The sequence below is a fragment of the Falco biarmicus genome, chromosome 12 (genome assembly GCF_023638135.1).
Source record: "Falco biarmicus isolate bFalBia1 chromosome 12, bFalBia1.pri, whole genome shotgun sequence".
Classification (NCBI taxonomy): domain Eukaryota; kingdom Metazoa; phylum Chordata; class Aves; order Falconiformes; family Falconidae; genus Falco; species Falco biarmicus.
Genome location: NC_079299.1, coordinates 29,584,105 through 29,598,714, shown reverse-complemented (window position 1 = coordinate 29,598,714; position 14,610 = coordinate 29,584,105). Strand labels below are relative to the sequence as shown.

General features: G+C 44.6%; 1 protein-coding gene across 1 annotated transcript in view; it reads left to right on the top strand.

Moving 5' to 3' along the window:
* Window positions 1-14,610, top strand: part of REL (REL proto-oncogene, NF-kB subunit) — a 32,494-nt gene that overhangs the window by 1,257 nt on the left and 16,627 nt on the right. Inside the window, exons 2-4 of the mRNA XM_056357752.1 lie at window positions 3,916-4,058; window positions 7,386-7,534; window positions 11,858-11,949. Of these exons, the coding sequence (XP_056213727.1) occupies window positions 3,916-4,058; window positions 7,386-7,534; window positions 11,858-11,949 (384 nt within the window). The remainder of the gene's footprint in view (window positions 1-3,915; window positions 4,059-7,385; window positions 7,535-11,857; window positions 11,950-14,610) is intronic.

The window sequence follows — 14,610 nt, the reverse complement described above, 5'->3', positions numbered from 1 at the left end:
TGCTATAACAAATCTTCCACCATCATCTCCTCTTGCCCGAGGTGTTCTGGCCGGTTAGAAGCGTGTGCGCTGCCTGCTCTGGCTTTCCGAAGCGGCTGTAGGGTCACCAGTGACCTGCAGTGACAGCCAAGCTGAAGGGTGACACTCCTCCCGCCTGCGCCGGGCTGCAGTCACCCCGGGCACGGGGTTTCGGGGGACACTTTCACATCTGCCCCAAGGACGCGCAGCTGCTTGGCTTGCACAGGCGCCCGTGGCCGGGGAGTCTGTTCTGGTTGTGCAAGAGACTGACAATGGCGTGGTCCCTCCCGAGCCCGCTTCCTCTGGGCGAAGGAACGAGGCAGAGAGTAGGAGCCCTCGGTCCCGCTGGCTGGGCTTGGTGGCAGCGTGTCACGCTTCCTCACGGCACAGGCGCTCTTAAGCTTTACGCTGGCCCAGGTTTCTCACTGTGGAGAGGTCTGATGGAAGCGTTGAGGTTTTGGGCTTCTTCTTTTTCATCTTGCTCAAACCAGATGGGAGTAAACTGACCTTTAACTCCTGAATAAGTTGGCTGCACTCTCGGAGCTGTTACTGCTTTTGCCTGTTTTCCTTGTGTGTGTGATTGGGATGCTGGATCTCCGATATTCTCTTTTAAATTATTTACTGTGGTATTCAGGGCACGGGGAGGAAGAAACCATTTTATAACAAAAAGAATAAGAGGCAAGTTGTAATATGTAGCACAGTGTTTCTGTTGCTAGCATGTGTATAAGTAATTATAACTAATTACAAATGTAAATTAAACTCTTAAGCACTTAGATGAAGGATTAGCTAGTTTTTGCTTTTCTTCTGTTTGGAATGCTTTTCCCCAGTTGTTGCGGGCAGGTAGGTGACAGGACTAGCCATGCGTCCCTCTCCTGGAATTAGCAAAAGAGTTTGTTTTTTGATACTGCTGGTATTTGCTTGGCAAACGCAGCGAGTCCTGAAAAGGGCTGGTCGTTAGCAACTGTGTGGGAACGAGCAGACTCTGTTAGTGGGAGAGTAGATTGTGAAATGGTGAAGCCCTGCTGCTTCACAAGCGCATCGCTGATGTATGGAAAGAGGGAATGCCGAACAGACCTCTGCTTCGCTGCAGGGCGCTGCCACTGCCCCTGCCTCGCACACATGCTTTAATGTGTTTCCTCTCCACACAAAACGTGACGACACCGATAATCACGGTAGAGATGACGACGTGATTCTTAAGTAGAGTGAGAGAGAACAGAGATAAAACGAAGCTTAATGTTTAATCTCTGGAGGCCACCGCATCATTGAGCTTTACTTTCCCACAAACACACCTGCTGTTGAGCGGTGGGTTTGCCTTCAATGACATTTGTTTCAACCACAGCCCCGTAAAGATCACTGAGCCCAGAGCTTTAAAATAAAGTGCTCTTCATAGGTGAGAAGAAAGCCCTTTTAGGGAAGTCTTAGTAGAGCATGAAGGGAAATCGTTGGTTAAAGTAGAGAGAGTCAAAGGACTTGCAGTGACAGTGTTCTGTTGTAGTTTTGACCAGCGAGGTTCTAGCTAGTTTTCACAAATACGTCATCTATGTGGGTGTACTGTGCGTCTGGTTAGCAGCTATGTAAGCATGTGCATCTCTAAAGTAAGATGATTAGTAGGCACTTTGCTGCAATTTTGTCATTATAACTTCTAAAATAGATTTTTAATTCAGTACGTGGATATGTGTCTGTATTTGTGGTGTACCGTGTTACGTAGGAACAGAAGGGTGAGGTTCTTTGCTCTCCTCGATTGTGTGATGGGCACGGGATGCTGGCTGATAGGCAGCGGTCGCTCCTCGCTGCTGGCAGAGGCCCTCTGTTGTCTGATCCACTGGACTGTGCTGAGAAATACAGTAGCATAAGTAGATTTAAGTGTGAAAAATAGCTGTACACTGGTGTGCGAGCTTGGCTCAGGCTTTGGCTCTCTCTTTGAAACCAGTTTTAAGTCATTTCTCGGCTTTTTTGTTATTGATGCCTCCCCTTTGCTGGACTTGCTTATTTTTCAGAGAAAAAAATGCAAAGCTTATCTGAAGGAGGGTTAGGCAAGATCTGGGAAGTGTCTAGAAAAGGGACCGACCTTGTAAGTGACCGAACCTAGAGTAGTGAGTGGCTAATGTGTGTTTAATGTCACAGCTTGCTGTCTGCTCTCAGAAAACTATTTAAAATCTACTTGATGGGAGGCGATTGGTTTAGATATTGTATCTTGATGAATTGTTAGAAAGGAATATAGAGAGTCCTAAACCATAGTTCTCGAGTGTTTGGCATCAAATACAGCCTGGAGTTGAAATGTATTGTGCCATTTTAAAAGGCATTTGGGTGTTCAAAAGGCACGTGCTGTTGAAGACAATTGCAGAGTAAGAGCTGCTTTCACGTACTGCCGTTGCACAGTTGTCTGTAGGTGTGTTATAAGTAAAATGTGCGTTCAGGTCAGACCAGGGTGACTTCTTGGAGATGTTCCTTCCATCCCTTCTCTTCTTTTAATTATCTTCTAGGTTGTAATATTTTTCCGTCTTTGAACATGAACTGTTGCAGCACTGGAAATACTTTGCGATCAACAAGTCCCGGGCATAAAGTTCAAGCTTTGTGTTGGCAGGTATTCCTAAATGACTGTAGGTGCAACAAAAGAGAAGCTTTTATTGTGGAGCTCAGATGGGAGTCCGCACCTCTTTGCCAAAACTCATACACTATGGACTCATACGCTGTGTAGACCTTGGGCAAAAGGAAGTAGGGGATCTTTTACCCTTTTAGCACTTTCAATATATTTAATAACTATTTTGCTTGTTATGTTGAAGTCCAAGCACTTTTTTCAGTGCCATGCCACAGGACGTTGCCTGTCATGTTTGTTTGTGATGCTCAGCCTTGCTTGAGTAGGATGCTATTATATGAAGATGACAGAGAGCTCAGTAGACATTTCCATAAGCTACGTTCTTCTGATCGTGCAGCGCCATGATGATTCAACTTTTACAATATTTACTTACCCTGTGTTATTTGTTTTTCACATGCCATCCCACTGTTGTCACTGTTTGATTGACTATCCTGTTTGATGTTCTCGGTGAGATATATTAAACAGCTTGTTACTGCATGGCAATAAAATACCGCTTGAAGAGTACTTACGCTCTTGCCAAGTTAATGTCTTTCTAAACCTCCCCCCCCCCCCCCCCCCCCATTAAGAGTTCTGCTGTCTCTTGTTCTCGTTTATCAGTCGTGTTTCCAGAAGACCTCTTTTTGACAACTGCCTGGTAGCTTTTACTGAGGTTTCGTTGTCTGGGGAGATACTGCAACTAGAAGCAAGCCCTGTGGGAGGTGGGCAGCTCGAGATGTATAGAATTCAGTACCAGCAATCAGGTATTTTCTGAGCCCACAGTGGTAGTATTCAACCCAGTAGGGTGGGGTTTTTGTGTAATTTGCATAGTTTCTGCTTCATTATGGTAGGGACTAAATCAATTGATTCTGAGGAAACATCTTCGCTTTCAGAGGGCATTGAAGAGAACATGCACTTGATGGTACCTATACTCAGCAATTCGTAATAGTGTATTATAATTAAAGATATTAAACATTCTCTCAAACCAGTGATTTTTCTGTTGTTTAAAAGCTACTTTCATCAGACACGTATTCTCTGATGGCTAACAGAAGCGAAGTTGTAGGTGAGATGGAGGGGAGGGCATCCTTTGCTAATTACTTCCGTGGCATTGATACCTGGAGGCTTCATTTAAATCTGTTCTCTCCCCTCTCCCCGCACTGTCACTGTGTGCGTGTACATGAAGAGTGGATTGTCTGAGAAGGTAAACAGAGTGGAATGATGGTCGTGTCAGTCTAAGACTCTGGATATTCCAGTTCTTACATCTTCTGCTGCTTTTGAAGCTCTACTGTGTCCTAACACTGGAAATGTTTTGCTTTGTTTTCAAGGTGGCCCTGAGCCCTACATTGAAATATTTGAACAACCCAGGCAAAGGGGCATGCGTTTCAGATACAAATGTGAGGGAAGATCGGCAGGCAGCATTCCGGGAGAACGCAGTACTGAAAACAACAAGACGTTCCCTTCCATACAGGTAAATACCGCTTTTATCTGTGAATTACCATTGCCCACATTAACGTTGCGCTGCAGCAATGTGTTGGGCTTGGTGCAGTAAATAAAGTGCTGTTCATTTTATGTTCTGTTATTCTTTCCTTGGCATGCAAATGTAGTTGCAACAGAGTGGAAAAAGAGTTCCTTGCTCCTAGTCGTTAAAAGATTTTGTTTCAAATTTACAAAAAAAGGGGAGAAGGTGTAGAGGTAGTTAACAAAGTACTGGTAGAGAGGGAACTTGATGAAGTTACTCATTGCCTGGGAACCATTCATTATTAGCTTTTTCTGTGTGCGTATTTGTTCTGGTTTCTTAGTTATGTGACTTGGGTTTGGTTTTGCTATTTGGACTGCAGCATGAATTTTGGGAGAGCTTTGAAGGAGTTTGCGTACAAAATTTGAAAAGGCTTTGAAAAGCTGCTGGGCGCAACATGAAAGAAGGCACTTTGTACGAGTGAGCAAAGTAAGAAAGTGACTTGCAGCCAGCGATTTGGCGATTAGGCTCTGCAAAAGAAACTACCATGAAGTGTGTGAAGTCAGAAGGGGATACAGAATTTAAAAACGAGCTGAGAAAGGGGAATTATGTGGTCAGAGCACCTGCAATGAAGAAGAGTTGGGTGGTTGCATTATGGATCGGCTGGGAAACCCAGAATGAAGGGATTTGGGGTGGCACTGGCAGCTGCGATCAAAGCAGGGGCAAAGATGCAGATGGCAGAGGTGGAGTGGAAGCACTTTAGCAGTAGCTTTCATATGTGGGACAAAGGAATGTGTCAGGGACCCTAGACAGGTAGGGTAACGGTAGAAGAATTTCTGGTCTTCTATTTGAGGTTGAAGTCGCTGGTGTTTCCTTGATCTCTTGCAATTTGGAGAAAATCTTTCAGAGGTGAGGTTAGAAGAGAAAGCTCAAATACAGATGGAAGTTAAGAGTACTTGCCATCTTGAAGCACGTTATGGTGCCCAGGAGCAGAAGCTGTGTATCTGTTTGTGCTGTGTGCCAGTATGAATAAAAAAAAAAAAAAGTGAAGCCAAACTTGGAGTCTCTGGAATCACAGCAGAGAAAGAACAGGCATGCAGGACGTGAGATCTGAAAAATAAGAGGTTTTAGCCCGAGGCGTAAAAGTTCTTTAAGAAGAGGTAGAGCTTGGGAAAGGTAGTATTGGCAGTCATGTGTTAAGCAGCGGTGAGTGGCTCCTGCATAAAGCAACAGTGGAAGCTGGTCTAGCCCTGAAGCCAGAATGGCCAAGGGAAGAAGCAAGCAAGAAGGTCCCCCCCTTGACTATCACAGTGCCAGATTTGCGTAAGGAATGCAGGAAATGGAGATCTTGCCAGACTCTGCTTTTTTTCAGCACTCTACCGATTGAACAAGGAACTACGTAGGCTGCTGGCAAGAGTAAACGCTCTCACAGACTCTGCCTAAGGCTGTGCCAGGGCACAAGCTGAATGGCGGCTATAAGCCCCTGATTCCTCTTGGCCTGGGCTCTGCTGCACATGAAGGCCAAGGCCAGCCAGAACCCAAAGGGAAGGTGGGACGTGGGCAGGTGACCGTGCAATCCTGGCAAGGTTTGTGCCTTTTTAAAGGTGACTGTTGATGACAGAGCTGATTGTTACTGATAGCAGGTGATTTCTAGGTGAATTCCTGCCTCCCTGAAGTCCGTAGGAGGCCTGAGTGCTGATTAGGTGCTAGGGGAGTCCCCTCTAGAGATGGAAACATCAATGAGGATGAGAACAGAGAGGCCAGGAAGAGATTAAATTTTGCACTGTGGTTGTGATGAAGAACATCAAGGAGGAACTGGAGAATCACAAGTGGCTAGATTGGGCTTCCAGTTCAAGGGGCTGGGTGTGAAATGAGGGAGAAATGATGTAATAGATGAAGAAGGTGAAGTAGGAGTGGAAGTTTTATTTTAAGGGTAAAAAGTAACGGTGGCTTGTATGAAGGCCAAGAAAGAAGCCAAGCAGGAGACAGAAGCAGCTAACAGCTGGTGGAAGCTGGAAGAGCACAGGTCAAGTCAAAGGTCAGAGGTGTTGGCTCAAAAGGATGTATGGTGGATCCTTGGCATCTCAGGAGGAGGAAAGAAATGGCAGGAGGAGGAGAGGAACAGTTAGTTATAGGGCGGGGGAAGCGGAGGAGGAGAACACGCCTCTGCACAAACGTGTGCCTGAGCAAGTCTTGCATTTGCTTTCAAGTTGTTACGCTTCAAACAATTTAGGCCAAACTGTGTTTTTTCTTTTTTTTTTTTTTCTTCTACACTCGCCCACACAACCCTTGGTGACTTCACCAGTAGCCGTCAGCACAAGGGAAGACTTTATGCACCTGAGAAACATGTATTGAATTAGGCTGACGACTGCTGTGAAGGCTCTTGGAGCTTGAGAACTTGGTGCCACTCTGCTTGAATATAAGACTGAATGTTCATCTGAGAATTAACTAAAAAGAAAAAAATGGGGGGGAAATAAAGACTTCACAGGGGATTGTGTCATGCTATGTTTATTAAGATCCTCTTTCACTACTTAGTGGTGTTCCATGCCTAGATAACATCCTTATCCCTGAGGCTTTAGGATTTTTTTTTTCCTAAGATCTTTGGAGCTAGACCTCTCCTTCAGTAAGCATTTGTATGTGGTCACCAACGTAGAATCTTGCATCTTTCATGCTAAGGCTAGTTATAATAATGAAATATGTCCTGTTACAGTTGGTCTTAGGGTATTACAAGCTGTTTTACTCTTAGGTTTGAGCATCTGTGTTACATCTGGCCTTTTGCACAGGGATGAATTCGACTCGTGCAAAAAGCCCTGGTAACATGGTGAAGCCATAGATCTCCAGCCCCAGGGAAAAAAAAAAACCAAAACCCCAACCACCCAGCAAAAATAAAAACGCAAAAACATTCTTTAGAGCCATTCTTGCAGTAGGGTAGTTGAAGAGAACTGAACGGGTTGAATGTCGAATTCTTGCACCAGCAACGTTTTATCATTACAAATAACCAGCTGCTTTGGCAGAACTAGCAGGCAAAGTATGTTGGTTTTATTTTCTGAAAGAGCCGAGAGATGCCTCTGAAAAAAATTTTCACTTTTCAAGTATTTGGCCAAAGAGTTGGTTTTTTAGTGTCAAGTGAACAGAACTGAAATGGAATGAACAAAACTTCTGAATGGTCCTGGCTCTTGCAGGATCATAGAATTGTTCAGGTTGGAAAAGACCTTTCAGATCATAGGGCGGTGTTTCTCCTATAGACTATTTTAACATGAAACTTATTTTCTGTTACATACAGGGACTTTACTAGCCCTGATATCTAAAATCTAGAAATTACCTCACGTTTTTTGGTAGATTCTGAACTATTTTGGAAAAGTCAAAATAAGAACTACGCTGGTAACGAAGAATGAACCCTACAAGCCACACCCTCATGACCTGGTGGGAAAAGACTGCAGGGACGGCTACTACGAAGCGGAGTTTGGGCCAGAACGGCGAGTCCTGTCGTGAGTAATGGTGTTGCTTGGGAGTTCGATTAATTATGCAAGTGATTTGCTAATCTTACGTTTTAAAACTCTAACTAGCAATTAAAAAAAGAGTAGTTAGTATGCTGTCTTTGCCTAAGTTTACTAATCCATCTCTCAGAGAGAACAGCTTCTCTTTGAAGTATTTCCTTCTTTTTAAATACTTCACATATCCACCTTTGGTCCTGTTCTTTTCCTGGCATCCTCTTCTTTCCTTTCTTTGTTCTCCCACTGTCTGTCTCCTTTTCCTTTCTCCCACTTGTTTGCGCTTTTTTTTTTTTTTTTTGGTCTGGTTCCTTAACTCTGCTCACTCTGGAGCATGACTCTCTCCTACATGTGAAAATGTCAACCAATAGAATGGGTAACGACAACATTAGAATTAGCACTTCACAGTGATTAGGGAAGTTTGCATCTCCCATGGGGAATGGTATTTGGACTTTCTGGAAACTGGCAGAGAAAGTTTGTACTGACTGAGCATCACATCATTTAGAAGGTAGTGGTTGTGACACATCTAGAAACGTGTTGGTCGGTGTCACTGGTGTTGCTCTTTGTTTGGGCTGGGGTTCTTCTGAGTAAAACCACTGATCCTGCTCAGGCCCAGCGCTGCAGAGCAAGCACACCGGGGAAGGATCTACTGGTGGATGCAGGAAGGAAAACTCATGATTATGAGTTTTAAGATTTGTTTCTTGGTGCTCTTCAGAGGCATGTTAAGAATATCTAAAACGCAGTTGTATTCGCTGGCATTTCCTGCAAGTTTACCAAGTCTTTGTTGCAGAGTAAACTGCAACAAACGTAGAGGGATTATTGCCAGAGAGGAGAAGTCAAAATAGACAAGCTGTTTGTGGCTCTCAGTTTGCGATGTAAATTTGGAAGTAGTCTGTTGCTTTGGGGTAAACCTAACAGAGCTGGGAGGTAAATATTTCAGTGTATAAGTGGCTGTAAATATTTCAGTGTATAAGTAGCTCCTGCGCACTGTTCTGGGGCTGATGTGATTCTGTTCGCGTTGGTGAAATTACTGCACGTTTATGTGGGTTTAGTCAGTAGGAGACTATTAAAGGAGAGAACTGAAGACAGTCTGTTTGAAGATGATGATTGCCTGATGGTGAAATAAACAGTTGTAATAGAGGAAATGCTTCAACGTACAGCCCAGGCTGGAGTGATCATGAATGCGCTGCAGTGTATTCAGGTGGCACGTAGTGTGTTGACTGTACTGCCTTTTGCTGTTACAGACACTAAGAACTCTATTAGTTTATTGGTTTTAGCTCTGTTTACAATGCAGTCCTAACTGCAGAATGGTAGAAAAGGATTAGTAAATATAGTATTTCCTATAACATTTTCCCCACTGTCATACCTCTCCAGAAAGGTAGGGCTGTCCCTGGGGGCACTCTACCTTCTGTCTTGATTGTTTTAATTTCTCCCTCATCAGCTTCCCTGCAAATAGAGTTCCCCTTCACCTGGTCTCTAAAAGGCAGTTGCAAATATCCGAAACCTTGCACCTTCCTCTGACTGTCCATTCACCAGCTTCTCCTTTGTCTTCTCCAGTTCCTTACCCACGGTCAAAGGATGCCGGCCCTTCGAGCCCATCCCACTTCCCGCTCTCGGCTCTGCGCCTCCTGATCCGAAGCAGAAAGCCCGATTGCTTAACACCTTTTCTGGTGATGTGTTACATGCACCGGATGCAGGAGGACACTGGTGATTGCTTTTCCTCTTGGTGTTTTGTTGCACAAGGTTAAGCCTGTAAGCACAAGGTGCGCCTGTCAAACGGATGTGCAGGCTGTAATGCCAAAAAGCGCTGGGATGCTTTGCAAATACTTATTTGCAAAGTTTGATTTCATCTCTGTTGTATGTGTGCATCAAGTCCTGTTCTTTGACATAATGCTGTGTCTCTGTTTCACTCAGAGGCACTCATGATTGTTTGCTATATCCATGAATTCTTCTCAGTATCGGTAGGTTGTAAGCCTCTCGGTTTCTTACAAAATAATAAGTGGGCTACTTTCAGTTTACTGATAATGTGAAACTGCAAGCTTCAATTGAGCTTGGCACTGGAGATCCTGATGGGAGGAGGCTCAAAACATTCTCTTTGAAATGTTTCCAGCATCGGTGCACTCCTATTTTTAACAAATCATTGGTTGCTTTAAGATGAAAGAACAGTATGATCCATAATTGGATCTGGATGTTTAAAGTCATTTTCCTTTTTGTGGCTGGTGACTCAGTCTTTGCATTCTTCTCTTCGAGTCCATGTTGGAGAAAAGCCTCATACAATACTAGTGAGCAGGAGATGTCCTCTCTTGGTAGTGGTTCCAGCTGTTTAGTCTTGCTGAGCATCCCAAATTGGAGCAACAATCCAATTCTATTTTTTTTCCCTGCAGAAGTGGGATTATTAATCCCAGCTTTTGGGCTGGTCTGAGTAATGACTCTGCTTTCTGCTTGTTTGAAGTTCTCCATGTGGTTCTGGTTGAACAAAGTGTGTTGTTCTGCTTGTGCTGTGATGATCTTTGTCCTGCTGCCTAAACTTGATCAGAGCCCTCCCTGGCCACAACATCAAGGTGAAAGTATGAACGTTGGAGCTTGTGTGACTGCCTGTATACTCAGATTCTTACTTCCTAGCTTGCTATCTCTTGATGTGGATGGTATCATAGGTTTTTTAAAAATGTTTTCTTTTTTTTTTTTTTCCTCTCTCTTCCTACTTCTCCCTCTCCCTTCTCGTTATCGTGCTTGCTTCCTGTCAGCCAGCGCTGGTGTGAAACCCCGCAGCCCTGCGGAGGTTCTCGACGGTTCCTCCTCTGGTCTGACCCTCTGTTCAGTGACAGTTAAATAGACACTTTCGCTGTGAGCGTGTGTTTTAGAAAACATTTATAACCTGAGAATTACAGGCTGTTCGAATGCCTGGTTTCTGTCCCCAAGAGGCTTCGTTCCCCGTGGCTGAAGGGTGTGCGGCAGCAGCTGTCCGGCCCCAGGATGGGCAGTGCTGTCACTCCATGTGCGCCTGCTGCGTACCGGTGACCTGCAGTGGGTTGGGGATGGAACGCAGGACAGGGCTGGGTCATGGGCTTTGAAGCATGCTTCACACTGAGCCTGTGGAATAGAGTGGGTGTTCTGGGGGAAAAAATAATATGTGCTGTGATCAAGCCCTAAAAAAAAAAAAAAAGTACTGCCTCCCCGAGAAGGTAGAAATAGGATTGGTTGCGGAGGTGCCGTACAAATCTGGCATGCCAGTAGCCACAACACGAAGCCGAAGTGCTTTAGTGAATTGTGAGATGCTGCTGCGTTTTACTTTCCTCTAGGTCGCTGTATCATGTTCAGTTTCTAAAGGAAGCTTGCGCGTTCCTCTCACGAATAAAGGTTCGGGAAGTGGAGCCTGACTGCAGGGGATCTGGGAACCTCTGAAGAGAGCATGTGGGGCGCAGGCAAGGGAATTCAAGGAAATTAAACTTAACATCCTGCTAGGATAGTTGTTCAGAGCAGGGAAACGCGGAGCAGCTCTCAAGGGAGTTGGCAGGACTTTGGGTGCATGGAGGTGTTTTTTTCTGCATAGCCAAAGCCCAGAATATCTGTGGTGTTTCAAAGGAAGGGAAATAGCTGGTACTTCTGGAGAAAGATGCCTGCTGGCATGACCTATCTTCTGAGCTTATTGTAACATCATGAAATGTGGGGGTTTTTATTTATTTTTTTTATTTTTTTACTTCCTGCTTTACATCCACTCAGCTTTGATGATGTCATGGTTTTTCCATGTGGGAAGGAGTCAGCTCGCCTGGGACTCCCCCCACCTCCTGCATCAGGGTGACCTGCACTTTTATGCAAATAAAGAGGAGCTGCAGCTCTTCAGAACTCTTCCTAACTATGTGAGATCTAAAAACCTGTTTTGACTAGTTTCAAAGAACCTTTACAATGATGTTTGAAACTTACACTCCCTGATAAAAGCAGGAAAGCAAATCCTTAACAGATACAAATCAGCAAGTTTATTGATAACAAAAATAATTGTCACTTCAGATCACCCAAGATTATTTAATTTTTCATCTCTGTAGGTTTACTGCAGAATAACAGTTTTTAATATAAAAATACATATTCTTAATAAAGAATATAAATTCTTTAGAATATTATTTTGGTATTTTTCACTTCTGTTTCCGCTCTTATTTTGGAAAAAGCAGCATCTCTCCTTTTCAGTTTTTACATCCTTATCAAAACAAGCTGCTTTTTTTTTCCTCACACAGTATGTTATCACACTAGTCAAGGTCAAATAATTTATTTAATATTCTACACTTAAGATTTTTATTAGTTGCTGAAATGCTGCCACATGTGCTTCAGTTTTCAGAATTTGGGCATTCAGTGTGTGAAGAAGAAAGACTTGAAGGAATCAATTTCTTCACGAATCTCAAAGAAGATTAACCCTTTCAATGGTGAGTAGAAATTAGCTGGCTCACTTTGCAGGGTGGTGGTGGGGTTGCGCTTTGTCCTGCCTTTGCTTTTGTGATAGACTCCCCCCCTCCCCCCCCCCCCTCCCCGATTTTTTTTTTTTTTTTTTGGAAACTGTCTTTCTGTTCTGTTTCCCTCCTAGTCTTTCCTCACTGTCATCACATGAATCTATTTGGATAGTTGCCCCCCCTTTTTTTTTTTTTTTTTTTTTTTTTTAATCTCCAGCAGCAATGTGAATTGCTGCTTCCAGGGAAGCTTTCTGGACAGAAGCGATGGGATAGTGGCAGAAACCTTCCCCAGAAACTTCCACAAGTATCTCAGGAATTGGATTCCCTAGTTTTGGCAGCTATGAGCGTGAAAGACTGAATTGGCATAACTCTGCCACAACTTAAACAGATAACAAATCTAGCTTGCCACCGTCCCATCTCCTCTTGTGATACTGGTGTCTGTGACCCCAGCCAGGCAGTTTGGGGAGCTGCCCCCCGACTTGATTTTGTAGCCCGGGAGTGGGTGCAGGCACATGGGAAGCCTGCAGCAGTGCGGGTCTGAGGCAGGTTGTGCTGCTACACACAGAACCGCGCCTGTGCGGGCCTGCCCGTGGGCTGTGGTGTTGTACAACAGCTGATCCGTGGGCTGCTCGCAGCCATCCTGCTCTGCCCTCCATCCCCAGTCGTGCGCTCAGACTACTTCCCTCGCACCGGGTGCAGAGGCTGCCTGGCTACGTGGTGAATGTACTCAGCAAGTTGTACCAATGGAAACCCAACTTTCCAAAAAAAAAACAAACCAACCCACAAAAAAACCCAAAAACAAAAACAACAAAAAAAATCCCAAAAAACCAACCAACCCAAACCCACCAACCAAAAAAATTCCTGATCAGACAAAAAACACCCCCAACCCAACACCACCACCCCCCCTCAGATCAACTTGCTAAACCAATTAATCTCCCAGCCACATAATTGCACAGTTCAATGCACAGCACAGGTGGGGAGCATGCAGCAAATTGTAGGGCCGACTGGAGCCGGACCAGCACTTCCATCATGCAGGCGCAGCTGGGGGGAATTAGATGAAAGGCATAAACACCCCTGAACTATTAGCTAAGCATTATGAATGCAGTCATGTATTTGCTTAAGTCTAGCAAGAGCTTGGAGATTTTCCAAATACTTTTTTTAATACCCACAGAGGTCTTGCTAAATTCAGGTAAGACCCTTCTTGGAGAGTCTAGAGCTGGATTTCTGGCTGGCTTCAAAACACGTGTCCCTGAATTGGGACAAAAAGAAGCATGTTGAGCTTATTACAGGGTGAGAAAGGTTTAGATACTTTTCTTAATTTTAGAACAGCCATTTGGAGTCAGGCTGATTGCCTTAATGGTCCATCTCAGCAGTTGTTCTGGTAATGGATGCGCACAATGGCATCTGTTTTTACACAAATTTAGCCCATCACAACAATTTAAACAGTTGAAGTGTTTGAATTGTTACCTTGCCTCAGCCAGCTCTACCTGGATTTCAGATAAAAAGGGGAATTTTTCTGTTCAGCCCTCTTGGCTTTCTTTTACTCCATAAATAAAGAACACGTTGACATTTTCTCTTGATGTTGTGCAGTAAAGGAATGTGATAAAATCCCTGTTTGTGCATGGGTTTTACCAAAGAAACTTTAAGAGGCCACATAGTTAGCTCTGTTCCTAGCACTGCTGGGTGTAGTAGTGAAGCAGTGTTTAACTAAAATAATTTGGCAGCAGATTTTTACAATGGTTGGCACGTAACTCCAAATTCACTACCCGTTTTTGGGCAATTACGGCAGGTTGTGCTTGGAGCATCAGGGCAGATCCTGGGCTGCTTTCCACCAGTCCAGCAGCGGAGGAGATGACAGCCCTGCCCTGGCAGCAGGGGAGAGCCTGGCGTGGGTGACACACAGGGCAGCACCCCGCTCTGGGCAGGGGCTGTGCCGAGAAGGGGCCGCTGGCAATCCCCAGCCTGCGTAATTGCCTTTCGGCACTTGGTAGCATGTCAGCACAAAGCAGAGCTGCTTCAGAATGGCCTCCAGCTGCTCCAGGGCAGTCCCACGCTAGGCAGAGCCCAGAAAAGCGTAGGACCAAGGTCTAATAAAACGGGATTGGGTGACAGAAATATTTTTACAGGTGTACTTGGTTGATCAAAAGAGGGTTGCATTAGCAGCAGTCACCGTAATGTTCGCTGCTTGATAAGATTGGGAGTTTTTTGTATGGATTCAGTTTGTTTTTTAAGGTCAGAAGAGTATCATTACGTTCTCCAGGATTGCACAGGCTGTGTCGTACCAGTCCTGCATTGTGCTTGATTTATGTGCCTTCAGAAAGGCATCTGGCTGTTTTATTTGGAGACATTTCGGAGTTAAGTGCATCCTGTAAGCAGGTCGCGAGTTGGTCACACAAGAAATGAGTAACACTATCATAAAAGAAATCTCATGGAGCTGAAAACTAGCCTTCAGGGTGTTTGTGTGATGGTTGGTTTTACTTTTTCTTTCCCACCTTCATCTGGAACAGTCAGATAGTCCCTGTCCCGAGTCTCCTTTCAGGGCAGAGGTTCAGTATTGACCCTATGAACAGATGCAAAACGCCTCCAGCCTGCCAGTGTATGTGTTACTTGGCAGTAAGGGATGAAGTAGCAGCAAGG